The 27,259-nt window shown below is 33.0% G+C and overlaps 4 protein-coding genes across 4 annotated transcripts; 3 read left to right on the top strand and 1 right to left on the bottom strand.

Annotated features, from left to right (window-relative positions):
* The first annotated feature begins 1,296 nt into the window (after positions 1 to 1,296).
* LOC142550918 (patatin-like protein 2) lies at positions 1,297 to 6,374 on the top strand. Its single transcript, XM_075659963.1, has 7 exons — positions 1,297 to 1,443; positions 2,162 to 2,343; positions 2,587 to 2,773; positions 4,806 to 4,967; positions 5,168 to 5,467; positions 5,788 to 5,963; positions 6,296 to 6,374. Exons 1-7 carry the CDS (start codon positions 1,297 to 1,299, stop codon positions 6,372 to 6,374), a joined length of 1,233 nt encoding a protein of 410 aa, XP_075516078.1.
* Positions 6,375 to 12,272: 5,898 nt separating this feature from the next.
* Positions 12,273 to 16,355, top strand: LOC142551544 (26S proteasome non-ATPase regulatory subunit 14 homolog). The gene is made up of 6 exons (XM_075660831.1): positions 12,273 to 12,509; positions 12,714 to 12,891; positions 14,137 to 14,218; positions 14,612 to 14,788; positions 14,863 to 15,030; positions 16,025 to 16,355. The coding sequence occupies exons 1-6, from the start codon at positions 12,368 to 12,370 to the stop codon at positions 16,214 to 16,216; spliced, it is 939 nt and encodes a 312-aa protein (XP_075516946.1). The 5' UTR covers positions 12,273 to 12,367; the 3' UTR covers positions 16,217 to 16,355.
* Positions 16,356 to 17,650: 1,295 nt separating this feature from the next.
* Positions 17,651 to 18,938, bottom strand: LOC142551543 (putative carboxylesterase 2). Its single transcript, XM_075660830.1, has one exon. The coding sequence runs from the start codon at positions 18,795 to 18,797 to the stop codon at positions 17,835 to 17,837; it is 963 nt and encodes a 320-aa protein (XP_075516945.1). The 5' UTR covers positions 18,798 to 18,938; the 3' UTR covers positions 17,651 to 17,834.
* A 5,735-nt stretch (positions 18,939 to 24,673) lies between these two features.
* Positions 24,674 to 27,011, top strand: LOC142551542 (succinate dehydrogenase subunit 5, mitochondrial-like). Its single transcript, XM_075660829.1, has 4 exons — positions 24,674 to 24,915; positions 25,804 to 26,114; positions 26,202 to 26,387; positions 26,720 to 27,011. The coding sequence occupies exons 1-4, from the start codon at positions 24,762 to 24,764 to the stop codon at positions 26,774 to 26,776; spliced, it is 708 nt and encodes a 235-aa protein (XP_075516944.1). The 5' UTR covers positions 24,674 to 24,761; the 3' UTR covers positions 26,777 to 27,011.
* The last annotated feature ends 248 nt before the right edge of the window (positions 27,012 to 27,259 follow it).

Raw genomic sequence — 27,259 nt, 5'->3', positions numbered from 1 at the left:
CAATGAAATTCGTGTGATATCATGCACGTATAGACTAAGTTATAAATTCAATGAACATGTCTTATTTTGGATGATTTTTATATAAATCAATGATACAACTTTCGTTTCGGAAACGAAATGTTGAACAGCAACAAATAAAAATAATAAATTTGTTGGGATGCAATCACCCATATTAAGAGATTAGCTATCGAAGTGCGGTATTAGTATTGTTGTGTGATTTTAAATATTTGATTGAGCTGTACTATTATCAATTAGCTGGAGTTTTTAGTAAAATGATAAACGATTGATCTTACAATTGAAATCAAATTCAATATCATGCGTTTGATTCTACTGTATTACAAGAAATGAAATTACTAGAAAAAATATTATCAAGATGAAATAACTGTCCTCGTTTGAAGAACCATCCACACATGATTTTTGGAATGTTATATAATTTAAAAGATCAAAGCACATTTTCCAACTCTCGTTTGAGGAGGCAAAAGAGTTCCGGGGACAATAAAAACAAATCATAGGGTATATTGATATCAAGAACATGTCAATTGGCCTCAATGACGTTTGTTTATCTTTTTGGGAAATATAATATTCCCCCAAAAAAATATACAAACAAAAGCATATTTACATTCTTCTTAAAAAAAATGCATACATATATATATATATATATATATATATATATATATATATATACCCAAAATATTCATAATATGTTATTTTTTATATTTATTTTCTAAAAATACTTTTCCATTAATACTATACTATATTCTAAAATAACATTATGTTTCAAACTTCAAGATAATGAAATAATATTTTAAAAATTAATGATCAATACATTATGACATTTCACTACATCTATAGTAAAAAAAAAAATCTCCTCCCAAAAACATAATCGACTGAACATATATATATGTCACATTTATATATATACACACACACACACACATTAATTTTCTGAAATTATTTTTCAAAAATATAACCAAACATACGTATAGTTGCCTAAATATATATTTAAAACAGGATGGACTGGAGCATGCATGACAATTATACTTGGTCTTTAAGGCATATCTAAAACGTTGAGTTTTAAATTACTGTATTTTCCAAAAAATGATATCATAAGATGTTATTAAATTTTCTTTTTCTGTCCAATAACTCCTATAAATAACCCCGTGGGAAAAAAAAAACACTCGAAAAGCTGATTAGGGTTATCTTGATTCTTAATTACAATTAGGGTTAAATTTCTTTCACATTTCATGCTCTTTTTCTTTGTTGTTAATACAAAAATCTGTTACATTTACAAACTAAATGAATATTAATGCGTCATCTTATGATCTTTCTCATATGCAATCCTGTGCTAACGGAAATCTCATCACAATTCTAAGTATCGATGGTGGTGGAATAAGAGGGATCATTCCTGCCACCATTCTTGAATTTCTTGAAGCTCAGCTTAAGGTAAAAAGTTCATCTTTTTAAGGCCACTTTATCTTTCAAAATTTGTTTTGATCATCTCAAAAAATATATGGCACAATAAGCCCTCTCATTCAGAGCAAGATCCTTTCTTTCTCGTCCGCTTATAAAAGGGGTGCAGAAAGACCTGCGCGTCATAATTATTGAAAAAACAAGAGATTAAATTAGGGCACATGATTTTTTAAAATTTGGAAGTTAAAAAGTGTGCTTGAAAGAATTATATTTTTGGTCATGCTGACCTGCATGTTTTTCATTTTTAGTCATTTTCTCTTTCGGATTCCCTTAAATTTCAAAATTTATCAAGTTTTGTGCTAGTTTTTAAATTTGAGTCATGTTAATGATAAGAGTAAGATTACTAATGAATTACCATTCTTATTTCAATCACTAAAGTATTCTTTTTAATCAATGATCATTTTTGGCAACGTAAGAACAAATAGTAGTGTTGTTTTTTTAAGGATGATTGCTCAATAAAAATAGTTAAGATTCTTTGGAAAAATACTTATAAAATATTTTTATAAAAGTGTTTTTTACAAAAAAATTATAAAAGGTCTTAAAAGTTATTTTAAAAATAAACATCTGCTTTGACAACTATTCTATAAAAACATTTTTAAAATACTTGTTTAGATAGAGCATTATTTGATGACAATTCTATCTTCGTCCTAAATTAACCATGATTATTATATATTTCATTTATCTTTGTCAGGAGCTAGACGGAGAGGATGCAAGACTGGCAGACTACTTCGACATGATAGCCGGAACAAGCACGGGCGGTTTAGTGACTGCGATGTTAGCTGCTCCGAACGAGAATAATCGTCCTCTTTATGCTGCTAAAGATATCAAGCCCTTTTATCTCGAAAATTCTCCAAAAATATTTCCTCAAAGATGGTAATACTTAAGATATTCCTCCATCTTCAAATGTCATGTTAAAATATTTCCTCATATATACATCTTAAAATGTTGTTTAAATTAAATTTGTGAGTGCATACGTAACCTATATATATATATATATATATATATATATATATATATATATATATATATATAAATTAATTAGTAATGCTGATATATATATATATATAAATTAATTAGTAATGCTGATATCAGGCTACTTGATAAATATATTTGCAGTGGATTGCTGGGATGGGTAATGGGATTGCTCAATTCTGTAATGGGTCCAAAATACGATGGGAAGTATCTTCACCAAATTATAAGGAAGAATCTTGGGGACACTAGATTGAACGAGACTTTAACGAATATCACTATTCCAACTTTCGATATCAAGACTTTGGAGCCCACGATCTTCTCAACTTATGAGGTCCTACAGCTTCTTCTTTTGCTCATGTTTTTCCAACTTCTTAAATTAACAAACATGGCCGACCAAGAGATGGGCGGTCCCAACGCCGCCTTTCCCCGACCAGGTCAACCCTCCAGTGATGACAAATAAAAAATAACAAATTGTTCCGCAAATAATTACGTGATTTAGAAGGAAACTTGTAAGGACCGTGTATCGTGTTATCGTAAATCTTGTGTGATTATCGATAATTCATGAAATTGATATGTGATTATGTTTAATGTATATTATGACAAGGAAATTGAGAAAATGAATATTGAATATGAATTGACGTTGTAAGAGCTCGAGTGGAAAAGCCGGACGCCAATATAGTACAAAAATTTATATTTGTACAGAACGTGTAGCGCCCGGACGGTAGAAAATGACCGTCCGAGCGCCCTGTATGTAAAATTTGTGTTCGGGCAGAACACTCCGCGCCCGAGCGGTAATATTTGACCGCTCGAGCGCGGCACAACTCACACTCGGGGCAGAATGTATCGCGCTCGGGCGCGAGAATTCTACCGCCCGAGCGCGAGAGCGGTGGGAAGATAAGAACAATTTTTGCCGTTCGTTTTCTTCATTTCATTTCAGAGGCTTCGAGAGAATACGAGGGAATTCGAATTTCTTTCGTCCGAATCGACTTCGAAACGCTGTCTAAACGCGAAACAAATTATATATTTGTGATCTTCGCGTCGAGGGCTTCTGACTGAGGTAATTTTCTTCTAGTTCCAGCAGCTCTAAATATCAAAGTGCTGGAATAGCATGTATTTGAAGTTGAATTTCTGATATGTAGTAGAATAACCGACAAGAAACTTGTATTCGAAGTCGGAATTGAATTATGATATGAATTTGATTTGATATGAATTTTTGAAGTTTCAAATGATATTTGAAACTCATATTAATGATTTTGGAGTATGTTATTGATTGGAATGAGTATGTTATTGATGTAGATAAAGTGTAGTATCAATATCTTCAGGCTACATCAACTGGAAACGAAGAATTGAGGTATGTTGCGACCGGATAACATACGACACGTATCTGTATTATATGATATATGTCGGATTGATTTGATTGATTGGAATGAGATTATGTGTCTATATGCTTTATTTGTTGATTTATGTGGCATACATGACATTGAGATTGAGATATCGATGTATAAAATAAATGTTTTGTTAACACACATCATTTTATGCATACATCGATACATGACATGCACGTTGAGCTATGATCCTTGGATACCCTGATATGATTTGATTGGCTTCCGGGGTTTGTGAACACAATCGCTATGTCGGTATTATATGACCCGTAAAGCATAGACAATTGTGGCCCCATATGATTGGATATGAGATTTGGGACTTGATGGCGCTTTGCCGACGCTATCATACGAGTATCCCATATTGGCCGGTGTGCCAGCTCGAGCATTGATTTGATAGCGATTCGATTGATTCTGACATGTGCTCAGTGGATGGGCGTTTGACCTGATACCTCCACGACATACATGCATTGCATACCATATATCATTGCTTAGATATCTGTGGTATATGTGATTGGTTGTTCCATACGGAGCTTTGCTCACCCCCAAGGGGGGCTGTTGTTGTCTTTGTGTGTGGACAATGGCAGGTACTCCAGGATATCAGGAGACCGGATAGGGTACTTCTGGAGGGAGCCACAGCTTGGGCTGAGGCTTTATGTTTTGTCTTGTTCCCAGTATATATGTATATGTATCTATATACCGGGGCATGTCCCGAGAATGTGAGTTGTTTGTATATGATAGATTTTGATTTCGTGTGGGCATGTTTATGACGTGAGATTAAATACTATTTTTAGTATTCAAATAAAATGATTTGGGCTCATTGTAAAGAAAATTTAAACTCGTTTTCCGCTGTAATTAATTAACCCTAATCAGATTGCATTGTAATAACGATTAGGAGCTAAGGGCCCCACAAAACTCATACTAATTAATTTGATATATACCGATACAAAAGTTATCTAACATTAAGTTCCAATATGTATGCAGGCCAAACGAAGAGCGGTACTGGATGCTCGATTGTCGGATATATGCATCGGCACATCAGCAGCTCCGACCTATCTGCCGGCGTATTACTTCAAGAACCAAGATGAGCAAGGCAACTCCCTGGAATTCAACCTTGTAGATGGTGGTGTTGCATCAAACAATCCGGTAAATCATATCACGCTCTAGCTAGTAATGCAAACTTGACTATATGTTAGAATATTCCATTCAATATTTTTTTAAAAGTATCAAAATCTATATATTATACTATTAATTTTTTTTATGGGTTAATGTATTTTTAAAAAAAATTACGGAGAATATTAATGATGTTACTTTATACTCGTAATTAACAAACCCTGATTTTGCAGACTTTAGTCGCTCTCAGCGAAGTGACCAAACAAGTTTTCGAAAGAAATCCAGGCTTCTTCCCCATTAAGCCTATGGACTACGGGCGGTTCTTGGTGATATCTGTGGGCACTGGTACCCGAAAGTCGGAGAATTACAGTGCCAAAAGCGCGGCGAAATGGGGCGTTCTGGGTTGGCTATTTAACGGAGGCTCCACGCCAATTATAGATGTTTTCATGCAAGCAAGTGCAGACATGGTTGATTTGCATGTTTCTGTGGTTTTCCAAGCTCTTCATTCTGAACTCAACTATCTTCGAATCCAAGTATGTTTAAGGAATCAAATCTTGAAAGAAAAACGTTCAGGTCTAATTTTAGGATTTGAGCTCGATTAAAATTGAGAAGCAACTCAAAAAAAAGGAGAGAAATCGAGATGAAGCATAAGTTTAACGAATTTCTCGTGAATGACATGATTTCATATTGCAGCCAAGCGAGGAAAAATGGAGTACTAGTTAATTATATTATTAACCAGATCGAGTTATATTATTAACCAGATCGAGCTACCATATCAAGTTTATATATATATTTTTTTAAAACTAAAATTCTTTTCTTTTATACTGATATTTTGTTTTTATTTAAATGTTAGGAGGATAATTTAACAGGTGGTGTGTCCTCGGTCGATCTTTCAACGGATGAGAATTTAGAAAAACTAGTCCAAATTGGAGAAAATCTGTTGAAAAAACCAGTTTCAAGGGTGAATTTGGAAACTGGTGTCTTCGAGCCAATCGAAAATGGCGGTACAAATGAGGAAGCTTTGAAAAAGTAAGTTCTTAATAATGTATATTTCAAAATATATATTTATAAAATTTTATTATTTTTTTATCAAATACGTTCACGTAGCATTATATACATGAATATCACGTCACGTTAATCTCACATCAATATTAAAGGGAAAAAAATAAATTACGAATAAATAAAAATAATATATTGATATTGAAATTTGATAATACTGATGATAAAAATTGCAAACAGACAAATGTTTAGGATCAAATTTATAATTTTTCACAAAATTATTTATATCAATATTCGAATGTTATATAATTCAAATTTAGTTTCAACTACAAATTTTATGTGTAAGTTGTTTTTGCTTGCAGGTTTGCGAAAATGCTATCCGAAGAAAAAAGGCTTCGCCAGTTAAAATCACGTCCCTCCATCAATGAAACCTCAAATTAATTCAGTGACATATATAATTATTTTATTAATTATTCAATCCATTGTAATTAATTCTTTGTTCTCACTGTATGGATTTAATCTGTGAAATTCATTTATTGTCTAATGTCTTGTAATAATAACTTGTAAACATGTGCACGTTTGCAAATCCTCCATATGTAATTAGTTGGTTTTTCAATAAAATCAATATGTGTTGTATTGTTGATAAGTTACTAAACAAGATCGAATTTTTTTAATGACGATGAAACCTACACATCATATGCTTTCTTTGTGATATAATTAAGGGATATTAGAGGCCTTAGTATTTTTTTCGCGTGACATATTTTAGATATATAATGATAACAACATCAACAACAATAATAATAAGGATTAAGGACTATGATTTTATATTTATAGCACAAATTTTATTATTCTTACGGAAAAAACTTGTGCGAAACGGTCTCACGGGTCGTATTTTGTAAGACGGATCTCTTATTTGGTCATCCATGAAAAATTATTACTTTTTATGCTAAGTCACTACGCCAAAAACGCTAAACGACAACGGATAAAATCCGTTGTCATTGGTGTTTTAAAACTGTTGTAACTGAGGGTGTTGTTGAAAGTGCGTTCAATGACAGCAGATAATATCCGTTATGGTAGCTACTATTTGCGATGGTTTATCAAAAATCGTCGTTAATTAACGACAAACTTTATGTCAAACCGTCGCTAATTTTAGCGACGAACAAGATAAAAAATTGTCGCTAATTAGCGATGGTTTACTATACCGTCAACGGTTTTATAAAACATTGTCGATTTTCCAAAAAAATGCACTAATAGACCATGGTTTATAGAACCGTTGTCTTTGACTCTAAAAAAACGCTCAAAGACAACAGTTTTTAGAAAACCGTTGTATTTGACCCACAAAAAGACAATGATTTTCTAAAAACCGTTGCCTTTTGCTTAAAAAAACACACCTACGATAACTGTTTTCACTAAAATCGTTGTTAAAAAGTATACGACAACGATTTTAGTGAAAAACCGTTGTCGTAGGTGCGTTGTTGATTGTGTTTTTCCTTGTAGTAAGTATTACTTTTTATTGTGAATATCGATAGGATTGACCCGTCTCACAGATAAATATTTGTGAGATCATCTCACAAGAGACCTACTCTTATCTTACAGTGCTCATAATTTGCTATATCTATTGGAAATACTGATGTACACAGTCACACCTTCTTTGTAACGAATTATGTTGTGTGTTATTTTAAAATGTTAAAAAGGTTATTGGGTTATTTTTTGTAAAAAAGAAAAAAAAATTGTTGGAAATCATGACGAATTATTATTATTACTCTTTTTTATATATATCATTTCTTCGTTTGTAAATTCTAAAAAAAAAATTCATTTGTAATATATTGATATAATATACACATAGATGAACTGAACGTTCGCCAATTTACCAAAAGATATATATAGTTTGTGGAACGGTTCAACTCAATTTTTTTAAATCATCCAACAACTCAAGCATCACGTTTTGATTGTCCTATCTTTAATAACTACACTTCTTTCAATCAATGTGAATCGAACTCGTGACTTTGACTCTGATACCAATTATTGGATCGAGTGTCTGTCGTTTTACCAAAAATTATAACGGGTATTAATGATGCAATTCAAATCTTTTAAATACAAGAATATTACGATATGAGTGTAATAAAATTTTAAAGTATCTAAATGGTTTTTAATATTAAGAGCAAAGATTCCAAAAAATTATATTTTTGTCACTAATTGTTTGACATTACAAAATAAAAATATTAATTTTACGATGTCGAAGAAATGTTCATTTATATAATCAACCAAATACATTACACTACAAGGTATTTTAGACAAATCAAAAATTATATCACGACTCCAAAAGATTATTTTATGATGCTGAATTATTATAATATAGTAAAAAATATGTAATATGTTTTAAAATATGTTGTTAAATCTGTGTTATTTGATCTTAAAGATTTAACTAAACATATTTGATATCTTATACTTAGAATCGTGTTTAAGTTAATGAATTTTATAACTATAAATTATTAAAAATATATTTCAACATCAAAATAGTATTATGAATCATCATTCTTCTTAAATTTAAATAACTATATTCAAAATTAAACACACTTTTAAATAAAAATAATAACATTCTTCAAAAATTAAAAAAAAAAAGCTAAAGTTATTTTAACGACCATGGGCTATCCCGATCTTGGGCTCCCTCGGGGGCCTTGTTCCCATTTTGGGTTCCCACTGGGATTTTTTCCCTCACGGGCTTTCCACGTGCGTCATTACTCATAGGACTCTCCACACCAGGTTGGTGGAGTGATACCTCTCCAAGTCTCGAACCCATGACCTCCTGGGATAAATACATTGTTCAAAGAGACTTGGTACTAGTTGGGCTAGTGGGTCAATAAAAAATATACAATCCATTTAAAATTTTATTAAATAAAAGGGATTTTGAATTTTTAAAATCGAGAAAAAGGAGTTGAATCTGTTAGTTATGTGAGATCATTAATTAGCACATTAATTAGTTAGTTAGATTTCACTTTGAAAAAAAATTAATTGGTCTCGTCCCTTTCGTCTCCAGGTTTCATGGTTTCATTCCAACTATTTTTGTGTTACTCAAACCAAATAAAACAAAAATATAATCTAATATCATTTGAAAATTTGAATATTTGTAAGAGAAACAAGTATATATTTGTAATGTTGTTGCTATTATTGTAATGTTACACCAACTAAATTTGTTTCAGTTTAGGTCTTACTTCGCAGAAAAGGTAGCGGAACGGTCGGAACGATAACGAGGCCCACCGTGACGAAGTTCCGGGGTGTGAACATTGATGCTTTGGGTCGGCCTTACGTAAATAGATTACGCTGTGTTATCGTTGGAACGAAACGGATCGAAGAAACACCGAACGAGTCTTAAAAATTGGGTCGAGCTCGACCCAAACTCTTAAAAAATTGGGTCGAGCTCGACCCACTCTTCAGATCTAGGTCGAGCTCGAACTAGGTGTGAGTGGGTCGAGCTCTTCATTGTGTATGTAATGTTTTAGAAACTATAGGTCAAGCTCTTCATTGTGTATGTAACATTTTAGAAAATCAAAACGTCAAACTTCATCCTTATCATTTATATTTTATGAATAATAGTATTATTTTGAGACCTTTTAAAGTTTGTATGCTCAAATTCAATCATACAGTAAAGTTTTTTTTATTATTATAATTATAATAATTTAATGAAATTAGGAGAATTTTGTTTACTTAAAAATTATTTTTAGCCTTGATTTCATGGAGGATGTCATTGAAGATAATCAATTGTTCACCTGGGTCGAGCTCTTTGTTTATTTTAATTTTTTACTCTTCTTATTGTGTAATTTTTATAAATTTCATAATTTGTATAGATTTCATATAATTTGTATAACTTTCATAATTTGTATAGCTCGACTCACTCTTCTTAATTTGTATAGATTTCATAAATGATACATATTATATGAACTTTTAACAAATTGATAGAAGAACATAAGAGTGGGTCGAGTTTTGAGGTCGAGTCGAGAAGGTTGGGTCAAGTTGTGTAGGTTAGGTCGAGTGAGTGGAGTTTGAGGTTTGGTTTAGGGTTTAGTTTAGGGTTTAGGGTTTGGGTCGATTTTGGGTCGAGTGGATAGAGTTAGTGGATTTTGAGCTTTTGATATAATATACAATTGATATTTATGATGATCTATTTAAATATAATTAGAATGTATATGAAGTATATAAAAAATTTATAATTATGTAAACATTTTAATACGAATTATATATTATAATTTAAGTAAGTTGTTAAAAATTCATAACAATAGTGGAACCTTATGTTAAAAATGTATCATTCAGTCGAGCCAGGTGAGTTGAATATCGACGGAATGTTTTAATGTATATAAAATTTAAAACAAATTTCATAACAATATTGGAAGCTAAAAAATTCATAACAAATTTCACTCCAAATTAATGAATGTTTAATGTATCTCAATGGGTCGAGCTTCCATGTTATTTGTGTACTGAACGTGGGTCGAGCCACCTCCAAAAACTCCACTTTGGGTCTAGCTGGGTCCACCTCGACCCAAAACCCCAACCCAAGCTCGACCCAGCTAATTTTGCTCGACCCAAGCTCGACCAAATTGGGTGAGGCTCAGCTAATTTTATTTCGATTTTAATTTTCTAGAATGTTTAATTAGTACTATCATTAGTCAATTTACTAAGTAAATTTAATATAAATTTAAAATAATAAACATTCTTTGGGTCGAGCTCGACCAAACTTGGGTGAGCTAGATCCAGCTAATTTTATTTCCAACTTTAATTTTCTAGAATGCTTAGTTAGTACTATCATTAGTCAATTTACTAAGTGAATTTAATATAAATTTAAAATAATAAACTAATGAATGAGAATTAATTAAATTTGAAAAAAATTAATAATCAATGTTATAGATATCATAAATTTATGATGTACTAAATTATACTTATTATAATCCATATAATTTATCGACAAAACTATTTTTTTGTTATAAATTAGCTCGACCCAATACAACAAGCTGGGTCGAGCTCGACCCGAGTCGATGGGTTGAGTCTTTGGGTCTTTTGGCTCTACCTACACAATCATATCATCGACCCGATGAATTGTTTTCATTGTAATTTACTGAAACCATAAAATTCTAATCAAAACTGCTTTAATGAATCACATAAATTCAACTCAAAATCAATATAAAATATCAAATAATTGTTTTTATCCTGAATACTGAAAATATACGTAAGTATTATAAAATGGGTCGAGTAGGGTCGAGTGGGTCGAGCATGGGCATAGTGGGTCGAGCGGGGGTAGAGTCTTGTTGCATATTTCAAATGGGCAATAGGTTGAGTGGATCGAGCATATGACATATTTCAAATGGAAGTTGGTCGATCATGTAGTGTGGGTGGAGTGAGTTTTGTGATTTTGGGTGGAGTGGATTGAGTTTGGGTTGAGTTTGGGTGAAGTTGGTGGAATTTGAGTTGAGTTTTGTGATTTTGGGTTGAGTTTGGGTGGAGTGTGTGGAGTTTGGATACATTTTGGATGGAGTGGGTCGAGTGGGTGGATTTTGGGGTTTGATGTTTTGGGGTTTGGGTCGAGTTTAGTTCGAATAAATAATTTGAGTGGAGGTTGAGTTTAATTGTTAAACATGTTAACACATAAATAATTTATACTAATAAAATATGCACATGCATTGCATGTGTTATTATTATTTTTAATTTGATCAAATAATATTAAATAATTAACACGAAATTATTTTCGATTTAGAAAAGTTGTTCGATTTAAAAGGGAAATTTTATTTTGATTTTTTTCTATTTAAAATATGGAGTGACTTGAAAAGGTTTTTAGTATGGTTAGAAGGGCAATTATGGAATTAAATATTTTGGTGTCCTCAAAGTTAGTTATTCTAAGGCTCTCACACTTAATATAATAGTATAGATTTATATTAAACATTTTAATATGAGATAATTAAATAAAAATTGATAATTAAAAATTATTTATTGAGTTTAAAATAAAAATTGATAGTGTTATAATATATAATTGATATCTTATATTTAAATATTTTAATATGAGATATATATTATAATTTAAGTAAGTTGTTAAAAATATTCATAAAAATCACAATGTGTATTATTAAAAATGCTATCAAATGTAATTTATAATTGATATCCCTTTTAAGTTTCATGGAGAAATAAGTCTGAAAAAAAAAACAGTAATTGTAAAAAATTAAAGTTTTGTGTTATAGTAAAAAATTGGTGGGTTAAGCCTCGACCCACACTAATCAAGAAAATTAAATTTTAAATAAAAGATAAAAAAAGTAAATTACTCTCGATGTCCTTTTATTGAATAAACACTTGCGCCGCTCATTTCCCCGTGAAATTAGGTTCAAAATTTAAGGCCATTGCTTGCTTCTAAAGAAAAAAGAGAAGGGGAAAACTCAAGATTCAAGAGTAACGAGATGTCGGGAATGGAGAGACTTCAAAGAATGTTCGCCGGCGCCGGCGGAGCCCTCGGTCATCCACCGCCGGACTCACCCACTCTTGATTCATCCGAACAAGTCTACATCTCATCGCTGGCGCTTCTCAAAATGCTCAAACACGGTAAATCTAAGGTTTTACTTATGGTTTTTGAGTAAATTATATCACGAATAAGTATGGATTATGCTTTTGCCGCCGGCGGAATGGACAAGTAGGGTAAATCTTGCTGTTTTATTATGAATAATTATTAATTCAACCGTTATCATTCAAGATTTTCTGAGTATTGATGCTATCTGGGTTTTTCGGTTTTGTTTTTCTTGATTATAGGTAGGGCAGGGGTGCCGATGGAGGTGATGGGGCTGATGCTGGGTGAGTTTGTGGATGAGTATACGGTGCGTGTTGTTGACGTTTTTGCAATGCCCCAAAGTGGAACTGGGGTTAGCGTCGAAGCTGTGGATCATGTGTTTCAGACTAATATGCTGGACATGCTCAAGCAAACTGGAAGGTTAACAAAATAAAGCTATCACAAACCGTTCACTGTCTGTTATGTTGGAGCATTGCTCTATTTTGGCAATTGGAAGGAGGCTAGGTAGTTTTAGAAATGGGAGAAAACTACTTTTGTTGGGTCGGGTGAATGGGAAGAAAATTGTGTATAATAAGTTATCAAGTAATCAGCAATTTGGTTCACCAATGTGATTGGATCCCAGGTCACCGAAGCAGGAAGATGAAATGGAAAAATTTGTGAATAGGATTGATTAATCAGCAACACTGCTCTGTTCTTACTTCAGAATGAAATAGGAACTCAAATGTAGTTTTCTTTACAGCTAATTTCTACCTCTTGTCCACATCAGCAATCCTGTTCAGTTCTTTCTTTGGAAATGATCTATTTGCTTACCTGTGGGCATGCAGCCACTTTTACTTGAATATAGATGCCGTTGTACTACCTCCTTGGAGCTGCATGATTAAAATATCATCATAGTGGCTTAGCTTGAACCCAACATAGAGAAATCATGTACGATTAACCGACATAGAGAAATCATGTACGATTAAGAATTCTATCATTTTAGTCTTTCAAATAGAACCATATATTTTCTTGTGTAACATCAAATTCAATAGGTGTGAAATAATATGATTGTTTCAAATGCTTTTTAGCTGAACTCAACTTTTATCAGCAAAAGTGAAATTTTTATTGATATATTAGAGTGCTATAAGTCAACCCGAAGACATTCATCAAATTGTAATCCCAATACTTTCTAGTGATAGGTGTTTGGCATTTTCTTGACAAGACTACTTCCTACTTCCTGGTGAATGTGCCAACTGTCAATGATTGATGGCGTGTTTTTGGTTTTTTGGTTCCACCAGTGAAGCATTTCCTTGATTGCGTACGGGTTCATTGGCATGATATCATTCTAGGCACCAAAGTTTGATATGCTATGCTCATTTTCCAATGTCAATGTTTTGTTTGGATTTTATATTGACCTAAATGAAGGATTTATTGCCAATAAAACTGATTTATATGAATGGATACAGGTGTTTAACTTTGTTTTGTTTTGATGAATTTATAAATTATTTCAAATTATTGACTTTGACTTACATTTCATATAACATTCTGGAAGAATTTATCATATATCCCTTCTTTTTGTTTGATATAAAAGTTTCTGGATTGCTTTTAGAAGATTAATTTAGATTTTGCATTGTGCATTTTTTTCATGATAAGTGTATTTGGATATTAACTTTTTCTTTCTCGCAGACCTGAGATGGTGGTGGGTTGGTACCATTCGCATCCTGGTTTTGGGTGTTGGCTTTCTGGTGTTGACATTAACACACAGCAGGTACATGCTCTTCTTTTTATTGTTGCGTCATGGACCAGTCATTTGGAGTTTTGCGGCGAATGATGCTATTTATTCATATGCACATGCTGATTGTGATAATGTTTTCTAAATATGTTGCCATGTTGGATATTCATTTAAGCATTCCTCGCCCTTTATTTGTACCTTTTGTCATTCTTGCATTGTGCTGATTGTGCTCTGGCGCTATCCGTGTATGATGGGACATTAGATTTTGCTGTATGACTTTTTGTCGTCAGTATTTTTTGTTATAGTATTTATGACACACGGTATAAAATGTTTCCTTACTTGTGTACAACGACTAATTGAGCCAATTTTTCATTTAAATCGCTTTTCTTTGAGCATTAAAAATTTTCCTTTTCCTGTTGTGTCACTTAGAGTTTTGAAGCTTTAAATCAAAGGGCAGTTGCAGTGGTGGTGGATCCAATTCAGAGTGTGAAAGGGAAGGTGGTAATAGATGCCTTTCGACTGATTAATCCCCAAACCATGATGCTGGGTCAAGAGCCGCGACAGACAACTTCCAATTTGGGCCATCTTAATAAACCATCTATCCAAGTAATGGAGAAAGCCTTTGGTTTATTTTATTTCAGTGTGTTTTCTCTGTTTCTAATTATTTGATTTTATTGCAGGCTCTGATTCACGGTTTGAACAGGCATTATTACTCCATAGCCATAAATTATAGAAAGAACGAATTGGAGGAAAAGATGCTATTGAATCTTCACAAGAAGAAATGGACAGATGGATTGACCCTTCAGCGGTTTGATGCTCACTCCAAAACGAATGAGCAGACAGTCCAAGTACTTTCGTTATCTTTCATGATCTTTTCTTTCTTTTTTAACAAGCAGCGGATAACCATGAATCAAGTATTTTTACGAATATAGCGGTTCTTTGATCAAAGCTTTAAGGGAGTTTTTGCAAAAGATTATGCTTTTATAGAAGTTATCAAATTTATAGAGCGTGAAGAAGTGGGAAAAATCAGAGTTGATCGGTGTTTGAAACTAAAATGAAAAGCTGAAGATTTTTTAAAAGTAGAGTTGTAAATAAGTTATTCTAATACTAGTTTTTTAATAAAATATCAAAAATACTGTTATTGGAGATAGGATTTGATTGTGTATGTAAAATGTAAATGAATGTAAAGAGTAATTTTAGATTAGACAAAAATAATGTGGTAAGTGTCCAAAATAACTTATATTTATTTATCAAAGTATCATAATCATTTTTGAAGAATCACACTCAGCATGGGACCAACTTCTGGATTTGAAAGAAATTAAGCTGAAGCAAAATTTGAGATCTTTAAGAAACACAAAAAAATGTTCTCTTTTTTTCAAGTGAAAAGTGAAGAATCATTTGTTTCAGTGGTTGCAAACACTCCTTAAGTTCAGTCATCAAATTCGATGGACTAATATGTCATACTTTCAGGCTGGCTTTTACAGGAAACATGAACATAATAATTTCTTTATTAAAGTACTGAAATCAGTCGATACTATCACCATGTGTAGGCAGTTGTCTTACTGGTGATTTTGTGACGTTAGGACATGAAATCATAAAGTATCATGTTTTGGTTACCTTGCAATAAAAATTACGAGGTTTGGTGGTAGAACTAATCCGGTAATGTCGATTCTTTCTCGACATATTGGCGAAATCAACACTTCAAAGTTTACAGTTTTATTATGATTTTCGGTGAATCAAATGCTGCCAGGTCAGGTATAGGCGTTTTAGCATGACATTTCACCCTTATATGATTCCTCTCTCCTGTACTGACTTACCAATTTTTTGTTTCTAATTGTACAGGAGATGCTGAATCTAGCGATCAAATATAACAAAGCGGTTCAGGAAGAAGATGAGTTGCCTCCTGAAAAACTAGCCATTGCTAATGTAGGAAGACAGGATGCAAAGAAACATCTCGAGGAACATGTCTCAAACCTGATGTCTTCAAATATTGTTCAGACGTTGGGGACAATGCTCGACACTGTTGTGTTCTAGATTTCGGAGCTGTGAGATTAGGAGAAATGTGGATTATCGTACTGTTCTTTGCTCTTTGTCTCCTATACTTGATCAGCTCTTTTGTATCCTGTGAGAGCTCAACTGTTTTGAAGTCTTGATTTTAAGCTTTACTTGTTTACGATTTCCCCCCTTTCCATCGAACTCGTATTTGCAAACTTCGGTCATGTAAACGAGAGTAGTTTATAGAAGGGAGTGAGACTAAAAATGATTTCACATACCAAAATAATACTAATTAGGCCCAACGTCTTCGGAATCTCTTAATCTGGATCGATGATTACGGTTTAGGTCTCTCCAAGAGCCATATCTATAGATTCACCTAATAAATTTTTGGTAGTGGAATTGTATTCACCCAATCTTTCTTTGGAAATCTATTGAACGGGTCCATCTCTGATGAATAAATAAATCAAGATTTTATCATGACTGCAATTTAATCAAAATAGTTGGAAGATTCTTCAGGCAAACTAAAAAAAACATGCAATTGTGAATAGTCTTTCATTTGAAATCCATTGAATTGGTCGATCCTCTCCTCCCGGTTTGTTTTAGCAACCTATCCTAAGGTCTCCCAACCAAGAGCTCGCCGACGACCAACCCGCCGCAGATCAATCTGTAGTTTTGCAATGAGCCACCTCTATGCAATTTTTGTGTTATTTTTGAAAATAAATCGGGACTGGAAATCCGTTGAATGTCATAATCAAGTCTCATCTCATATGATGGATGTACAACACCGAGCTCTCCGAGTGTAGCATCTCTCCACATGTGAGATTATGTAGTCAGTATCTCAACTCTATGCAATTTTTTGTGTTATTTTTTAAACCAACACTCATCATATTTGATGTCAGAATTGCTTCAGAAAACTTTGGATGAGTATAAATCACTGAAACAATGGATCAAGTGCATGTCAAATTTCACAGTCCAATTTCTTAAATATTAAAAAATTATTTATCTCACATATTTCTTTTCGGCGCCTTCGTTAATCGTTGGGGTCGCATGGCATGGCCTCTCACTTCACCGGAAAGACGTGTAATTTAGTCTTCTGGTTCTCAATGTTTTTGTCATTACTTAATAAAGCCTTGTTGGCCTACAATTCGTTTGCCATAGTTGGCAGACGTGCACAATTATTGCCCATTAAAATATGAGGATTTGGAATGATCGCCATTATTATTTTTTTAGTTGGGAAAATGTTGATCTTTTTCAAAACTGTTATCATTTTCTCAAATTAGTTAATTAGGCCGTCCTATTTCATTGGATTAGATTGGGATAATATCTTGCTATAAGGAAAAAAAGACTAAATCAGGAAAACTCCAAACTATATTTATGGACTAAAACGTGTATGAACCTGATCTGCTACGAGATTGAATATTCTATAAATGATTGCAGGGAGAAAATAAAGACGATTTTTTTAATTTGCAGGAAGAAAATAAAGACGATTTTTTTAATAATGAAGTAGTCGAAATACAAGAATGAGCTTCAACAATTACAGATAGGACACAAAAACAATGGAACATAACTAAACTTGCTGGACCACAAGTTCGTAACTTTTATTTCCTTTTTTCGGGTAATCTTTTGTTTTCTGTATCATCTTGTCTCGAATTCCACATTAATCCTTGTTCAAGAATTCAGCACATTTCTTGATAAGTTCCATAGCTTTCTTCGAATCAGAATCAATGATATGAAAGACATGATCCTCCCCTTCTGTTTCAAGAAATTGAGCTTGCCCTTTCCATGCACTCTTCACCAATGATTCGTAGTACAATCTTCCTCTTTCCCTCAAAATATCGTTCCCTGCAACGCAAACAAGAATCTTGCTACAAGCCAATCCCTCAAGACTCGGAGGCCCGATCACGAACGGGTTGATCCACGGGTCATCGCAGCCGAGATCCGACGGGCAGACGAATTCCCACCACTTGTCCACCACCGATTTGAACATCGGATTCTCCGCTTCCACTCCGATCGGATCCTTTCCCCAGAAATATGGGTGCACCATTAAGATCCCGACAATCTTGAGTTTTCCTAAGCTGTGATTTTGTGATGGTAACCCTGCCTTGATCGCCAAGTGATGCGAAATGTTAGCGCCTGCACTGTCTCCTGCTAAGTACACTTTGTCGAAATCAGCATACTCTTTCAACCAAATTTCGCTACCATTTTCGATGTGTGAATCAACCCATAGAAGCGCTGCCCACGAGTCCTCGTACGCCGTAGGAAGTGGGCTTTCAGGGGCTCTTCGGTAATCAACTGAAATAAGGACGATTTGAGCCTCTTTAACTAGCTTGCTCAGCATGTCGTGGTACTTGGGATCGGCAGGAGATGATATGCAGAAAGCTCCGCCGTGGAAGTAGACGACTAAAGGGTGTTTCTTGTGGTGGTTCGCCGAGGGATTGGGGCGGTAGAGCCGGGCTGATACGCCGCGTTCCGGTAGGATCAGGACATCCTTGGAGGAGACTCCGGTGTCGGAATCTAGTGTTGGTGGGACAGTTTCTACTCCTAGAAGCCTTTCGACGGTTCCATCTTCGTATACTTTTAGGTAGGGTGGAACATCATGGACAACCGCCTTTGCATCCATCGAGGTTTCTATGTGTAATCCTCTCTTTCGTGTTTGTTTCTGCGAGGGAGACTGAACTAAGACATGAAGAAACTTTGCAGCCGAGTTAGAAAAATGTGGACATAAATAGAGAGGATTAATCCATTTATGTTTTTCTAAGGTTTTTTTTATAATAATACTGACATACAAAATAAACTCACTTAATATTTATAGAAGAAAAAAATTACTTTATTGTTATTAGGAGAAATGGTAAAAATGTGTGTAAAACGGTGTCACGTGTCGTATTTTGTGAGACGGATCTCTTATTTGAGTCATTCAATGAAAAAATATTACTTTTTTTGCTAAAAGTATTACTTTACTCTTATTTTTTATTGTGAATATAGGTAGAATTGACCCGTCTCACAAATAAAATTTCATAAAATCGTCTCACAGAAAACCTATTATCGTGAAATAGCAAAATACATTGGTTTCAGTTTCTTGTTTTATTGGCATTTAAATAGGGTTGACTATAGACAGATACGTAATAATTGATATCCTCACTTTAACTAATTAATTAATTCCACATAATTGTGAGATGCAATATTCTATTATTATATGAGAAAGAAAATCTTTTGCGATGGAGAAATATGAGATAAAATCCCATTTAATATTATTTAAAATACTAGTCTTTGAATAAAACTAAATATTTGTAATCCCACCAAATATGACTAAAAACGACAGTCAACGGAATCAAATGATTTATAAATGCTCTAAAGTCGTGGACTACATAGAGTAATATCGCTTCATTTATGTTAGACAAAATAAATAAAATGATGAGATATTAATTATTAATATAAATTAATTAAATAAGATAATTACAATTAAAAAACTACGAATTCAATTGTCAATGATGGATTCAATTTCAAATAAAAAGTTAAGAAACACAACATACCAAATTCTACTATATTGAAACATTTTAAAATTCAATTAATTATTAAATTATCGACAATCACGGTGAAATACCCATTTATTTATTAAATGATTCATTGAGTTGATAAACCTATTGAGATATAATAGTCTAATTATTTCAAATTGAATTTAATTAGATACAAATGCATTTCTTCGCGGGATTTCAATTTTCACCTAAAATCATACATTGAAATTGAATAATATTTATAGTCGATTTACTATGTGTTGATTGAAATATTTGTTGATATATTTAACCAGTCATCTTTCACTTCGATATTAATCAACAAACATAGAAATATGTTATCACGCTATTACAAAGAAATATTAACATCAATCAACATCAATAATTAAAATAAAAATAATAATCCATTGAATTACTAAGAGAAAGTTGTTGTCTTCCTGATCTCTGTACTTCTCCTTCCTCCGTATCATGTACTTGAATTGAAGTCGAAGTCATTCTCAAAATTTTTAATGCTCACTTTATAATTCCTCGCCTTATTTTCACCGCAATTGATCTCCCGTCACCCACCCCTGGATTTGTTCATTATGTTCAATCTGCTCAGTGTCTCAAATCAGCCAGTTATATCTTCCCACGTATCAAATTTCTAACTTCCTAAATAACATCATCATCTCGATATTTCTTTGCACAGGCCAAATTGCGAAGCTCGTCTTAGTGGATACGGTTGTTCACTCAGACCAGTTTAGAAGAGGGTGAAACTGCTGCCCAGAAGTTTCAGCAGGCAGCAACCAAGAAATCTCTCCAGTCTTCTTGCCAAATTTTCCACCTAAAACCATTGCATCGAGTCTTTTACAATATCCGAATTTAATTTTGAATTTTTTAACATGGCGAAAACTAGGTTTATACTGATTCTCAATACTAAGTCACCACAAACGAAATCTGGGTTACATTTTATTTTTGTTGTTTACAAATTAATATACGTGACACTAATTAATCTCCGTGGCCTTGCAATTTTGATGGACTTGATAATGTACCATCAAAATGTAGCCTTGATCGACACCCAAATATTGGGTTTGTGACACTCGGACATCCTCACATGATCCTAGTGAATTAACCATATGTTAGCATGAACAAGCCATGCCGGGACGGAGCCACCCCAAAGGTTGGGGTGGACTCCAACCCAAGGTAAAAAATATGATTATTATGTATTTTAATTATAGATTATGTTAAATTTTTGTAAAACTCATTAACAAGTGAAATATTTATTGTTCCGTCAAGTTTCAGCCTAGGTTCCCTTGAATCAGAGCCCAGGATGTTACTACGCCCATGAAGCCATGTGATATGCATGGGCATGCATCTGTTTTCTTGGTGTAGTATTTCTGATCAAAATAATTTTAACTACTGGTTCACTTCTCCAGCCGACACGATGCCATATCCCGATGAGGAATTATATTACTTCCAGCCCGATGCGTTATGACCTGGCCCAGGCTCAAGACCAGCCCTTAAATAAGTCCCATTGTCCTGTCCTGTCAACGAACCCGCCCGGAATCGGCCTGTTTAGCGTGTCTCAATGGTCTGCGAGCAACTTTTTTTTAACAACCAAGGGTTTAAAATTGTTTAATTTATTTTCAATTATCATTGTGTTAAGTTGATATTATTTAAAAAAATTATATATGACATTTGTGATTTTTCTATGTTTTAACTTTTTTTTAGATTTCAAATCAGAGTTTTTTTTTATTCAAATAGAAATGTATATATAATGATTATCCATTATTATTATTATTATTAAGTAATTATATGTTAGAATGAAATATTGAGTTGTCAATTGATTTTTTTTTAACATCATTTATTCTATTAAAATGTTGAGAATGTGATGTATTTCAAAAAATAAAAGAATAGTTATTTCTTGATTATTAATTATCTTCATTTCTTCCTCCTTTTCCCTCTTTTTCGTTTTAAAAAATGATTGTACATCAAAGTTCGTATCATCAAATAATTGGACTATGACGTCGAAGTGAACGTCATTTCTTAAAAATAGAATTTATACAAGTAAAAAATTTAATTTATATTTTAGATTTTTTATATAGATATGTGTTCATCTTTCTCACCTTTTATTATTTGTATTTAGACATGATAAGATAAACTTTTATTATCTTATTTTTAATATTTTGAGACATTATTATCCAACACCTTTGAAGGAAAAACTGAAATTACCTTTATTTGATTTAGAGTGATACAAAACCTAAAATGTAAAGCAACATAGATCGATTTTGAAATTGTATTATTTGTGTTGGGATGAGAAACATAAACAATCTTGATTTTGATGATAACAAAATTTTGTTTCTAATATATTTACTCGAGTGTGAAGTTGTCATCTCAAGTTGGAAACTGAAACTCGAAATCAACCAAATTGAAAATCCGGCGAGCTACAAACTTTTGATGATATCCCACAGCTTACTGATGTAAATAACAAGCCGGGAAAAAGACTGAATATAAAACTCAATTTTACACATGTTATATCTCACAACATTACATTTGTTTCGAATAAAAAAACACTTTCCAGATTGCTAACATATTAATCTATTAGGCATATTTTTCTCATACGAACTTAGAATTGAGTGATTCTTGCTTCCATAGAAAGTAAGAAAAAAGGATACAATTTTGATGTTCATCACTTTACCCAAAAATCAACGAATCAAGAAATATAACAAATCAAAGCCAACAGCTCGACTTGTACTAGCTTGGTAACAGCTCACTTGGAAGAGCTCAGATCAAACCAACAATTCAAGCTAATAATAGGCCAGATCAGACCATCAGATCAGCATAGTTTAATGGACAGAAACACGAATTTGATCGTTGTAATGTCAGAATCAGTACACAACCTTTCCAAACGGTAATATTATTGTGTCTAACGTATATATCATTATTGAAAATTATATAGACAACATATTGAAGATTAAACATAAGCTTTGGAAGATGATTCAAAACACGGAAAACCTACATGAAGAAATTAGCTAGAATGAGAGCAAACTCAAGTGTGAGGATACATTTGATATATAGATATAATGTAACATTCCTCACACAAAATCACTTACACATATACACGAGAGTTGAGTTTCAAAGTTTAGTTGAGTGAGTCTTCACACAAAGACATTAAATATTGTATTTGTAGTTTTGACATAAGAGACGTTAAACATTATGTGAATTGTGATGTTGCAGCCTACAATCAAGTGTATGAGAAGTTTCAATTAGGTAATAGATAAATCCTAAGTTGAAACGAGTTTGTACAATGAGTTGTATATATCAAAATCTTCTACCGAATCCTTCTTATGTGGAAGAAGAGGTGATGTAGAAGTTGTTAATATCATAAATATGTTGTATTTATGAACTTCAAGAGTGATATATATGTTAGACACAAGAATATGACCGTTTGAGAATTTTGTTTACGGATTTTGACATTGCAACATGCAGGGTCCAATTTGTGTTTCTAACCATTTTTATGAAACTGGGTTGTTATCATATTGAGCTGATCAAACTGTGTTGATGGTCTGTTATGAGCTTGACTTGTTGGCTTGATCTGATCTGTTCTAAGTGAGCTGTTATCAAGCTAGTACAAGTTGAGCTGTTGGATTTGCTTTGTTATTGCTCTTGATTTGTCGATTTTTGGGTAAAGTAATGAACATGAAAGTTGTATGAAAAAGATATGCTTGACAGAATAGGCTATTAGCAATCTTATTACTTGTTCTCTATTCTGTGCCGAACCGATAATTTTGTTGAGGTTTATTAGCTTCTTCTGATCTGATTTAGTCTTTGCTTATGCAGATGATTTGTAGATCTTCTCTTAGATTTGTAATATATATTGAATCGTTACATTTGAAAAGATGAGCTGAGAGATATGACCAAAACACCAGAATTGCTTCATTCAAGCTTATTGTTGTTTCTGTTTCCATCAGCTCAACTTTGCGACTAATGTTTCGCCTAGATAGTTTTCGAACCAAGTGAGCTCTTGTGAAAATATGACATGTGTAAAATTGAATTTTCTATTCAGTCGTTTTTCCAGCTTGTCATTTGCATCAGCGAGCTATGGGATATCATCAAAATATTGCAGATCGCCAGATTTTTAGTTTGGTTGATTTCGAGTTTCAGCTTCTAACTTGAGATAATAACATCACACTTGATTAAATATATTAAAAATACAATAAAAAAAATTATTATCATCAAAATCATGATTGTTTGTGCTTCTCAATTCAACAAAATGAATATCGAATTTTTTTGTATTTAAATTAAAGTACATGTTAAAAAACCATGAAGCTTATCATAAATGTTAAATAAAGTGCTGAAACTTTTGATAGTTGGAATCACACAAATCGGGACAATGAGAGATTCACAAGTCTTCGTTCCAGTGCTTCAGCCTCCACAGGTGAACTTTTTAGGATATTTTTTTCATAATTTAACTTCATGTAATATTTTTTTTGAATTCTTAACAGACTAATACCATATTTCGAAGCACTAAAATAATAAATAAGGTTATTTCGATTCTCTGAAAACAATACCTTATACTTCCGGACTCCAGCGACAAATATTTATTTTATTATATTTTATCAATATATTAAAATATATTTACTTTTATGTATGATTTATTTGTTGAATTGTGATTTTATTAATATAAAACCATAATATTGATAAAAAAAATTTATTATTATTTTATTATATATTTATAAACATGTTAAAATATTACTTTTGAATATATAATTTTCTTGTTGAGAGATAATTTTTTATTTAATAATTCTAATATAAAAAATTAAATAATATTCTAAAAAATATATATCTAATTAAATTTAATAAAAAAATAATGTCAAAAACTTGTGTGAGAGGTCGGATCGTATTTTGTGAGACGAAAAGACCTGTTCAAGGATAATTGAGCTGGAAAGCACAGAAAAGTAGCCACCCGGAAGTCACAATAATTGGTTTTTTTACAGGAATAGCTGAAGTCATCATCATAATTATACAAACGATACAAATCCCAATCACAAAAGCTCAGTGTAATTCGGGGAAAAACTCAAGAAATTCTTGAGAAAATGGTGAAAGCGATGATGCTGAGATCGCTCTGTCGTTCAATTTGCCGCAGATCTCAAGGTTTCTCCTCCTCCTCCTCCGCCGTCAACAACCACATTTGCCACCTCCATTTATCTTCTTCGTTTCCGGCCAGTTCTCCCAAAACCCCCCCATCCGGTAAATCATTTTCTTTATTGAAATTGTGATTTCGTGTTCGAAAGTAGAGTATTTATTCTTGATTTATGAATATTACTGTGTTGTTCAGTTAGCTTTACCCTGGGCTTTGCATATGTTCGTTGGCTAAATAAACTTCTGACACGATTTTAATCACAAAATATTTTATGAATGTGATATGATGCGCGAGTGTATAAATAATCTGAACTTCGGAGAGAAAATGTACATGAATTGACGGGAAAATGATTATTTTCTAATTTCTACAAGTCTAATTTGATGCTTCGAAATTTAATCATTGCTTCTCTTAGAATAGCTCAGATTCCTCGCTCAATTTCTGTTTTCACCAAATAAGTCAGAAATTCTTTACCAAGTCTATTACGTTAAAAAATAGATTGTTTTTTCTTAATTACCATGGCACTAATTTTTTTGTTTAATTCACTTGTTGATGGGACATGATATTCTATTCCTTTGAATACCGAATGATTTGGATAAATATAAGCTGATGGGAGTTGACCGTTTGTCCTTTTAATTTTCCCAAATGATGCGATTATAGCTGTCTAGTGTTTATTGTTGTTATCTATTTATCTGACAATACCTGTTGGTGCATTTGCTAGATATATTGGCAACGTCATTTTGTGCCATAAAATGTATCTTTCTTTCGTGCTGCTTCTATCTTGGTAGCCTCTGTCTATATTAGATGCTTTCTTTCGCTTGTGCATATTGTTAATGTTAGGAATGACAACCACGGAAATATGGACATGATGCTCTGGCTAATGTACAGTTTAAATTTTTTTATTGCGTCTTTACCACCCGTTGCAACTTTTGTTACAATGGCAAATGCTCACTCCATGGTTAACTTTTGAAATCTTATGTTTTTATATTACCTTGTAGATTTCCTGCGTCCATTTGCTTTTCGCTTTGGGGGTATACGTTATTTCAGTGAAGACACTACTCATATACCAGTTATAGAAGACCACAATATCAAATGTGCATTGAAAGACTTATTGGCCACAGACTGGGATGAGCTTCCTCCTGCAGTGGTCGAGGATGTACAGGGGGCATTGTCAAAGAGTACGGAGGATAAGGCTTCCCAAGAGGTTCTAAAAAATGTGTTCCGAGCTGCTGAGGCAGTTGAGGAGTTTACCGGAATTGTCATGTCACTGAAAATGGCAATGGATGACATAATTGGTGTGAGTGGTGAGGTAATGAAAATGTGGATGGTATTTTAGTATTATAATTTTTTGCCAGATCTTGTATTGTGGTTGTCTGACTATTACTGTCTTTCATAGAATGTGAAACCCCTGCCAGAAGAACATGCAAAGGCAATGCAAATACTTTTTGACCGATATGGTGCATATTTGGCCTCATTTGGGCCACAAGAGAACTATTTGAAGAAGAAAGTTGAGACCGAGTTGGGAACAAAGATGATATACTTGAAAATGAGGTGCAGCGGCCTTGATGCTGACTGGGGAAAGGTACGGTTTTTTTGTTTGGATCCAATGTTCACCACAGCAAATGTGATGGCTAATCTTTGACAATTGTATATAATTGACGCACATGTTGTTTTATTATACTTGTTTAGAATCGCTTATTGCTTTGATTTTTATCTTCATCAGCTCGATGATTGTTCATTGTAGTATAACCTCATAGTATTTCAAAATGACTTGTCTGTTAAGTGGAATATTTTATCCGAGATTTTTGGTATGCACTGGCATGTACTTCCACATTTGCAGCAAGTGCTGTCACTCTTTTACGACCGATCAAAATCTTGCATCTTCTTCAAGTGTATTGTGTTCTGCTGTTGCAGGTTACCGTACTCGGGACTTCTGGAATCTCGGGTTCTTATATAGAGCACAGAGCATAAACTTGGAAAAATAGCCACAAAGTCTTGCACGACTTGCAGGACATTGTCTACAAAATTTCTGTTCCAAGGAAGTTTCTCATCATGCCCTGCTTGTGCTGTTTTGTAGTTGAAATTTTTCGTGAAACAGAGTTATCTATTATAATAATGGCATACTTAGCTTGGAGAGGTTGGGTTTTTCGATATTGGCATTCTTCTTGATTTTCTATGCTGTGAATATGAAATGCATTTTGCTTAATCTTTAATTTTAGAAGGATTGTCTGGGAGAAATAATTGCACCGTGTATCATATTCACCTATCTATGTGGCACGATTATTTAAACAATGTGACTGGTAATTGGTATATGGATTAAAAGCACAGAGGAGGTGAGTGGTTCAAAAAATTAATAATAAAAGAGAAGTTCCATTGTGATAACAATGTTAAGCTTCCTTTTCCAATTAAATAAATAAGTACGTCTTTTGTGAGACGGTCTCACAAATCTTTATC

This window comes from Primulina tabacum, chromosome 7 (assembly GCF_025594145.1).
Source record: "Primulina tabacum isolate GXHZ01 chromosome 7, ASM2559414v2, whole genome shotgun sequence".
Classification (NCBI taxonomy): Eukaryota; Viridiplantae; Streptophyta; class Magnoliopsida; order Lamiales; family Gesneriaceae; genus Primulina; species Primulina tabacum.
The sequence above is the reverse complement of the archived record's forward strand: the minus strand, read 5'-3'. Positions and strand labels throughout refer to the sequence as shown.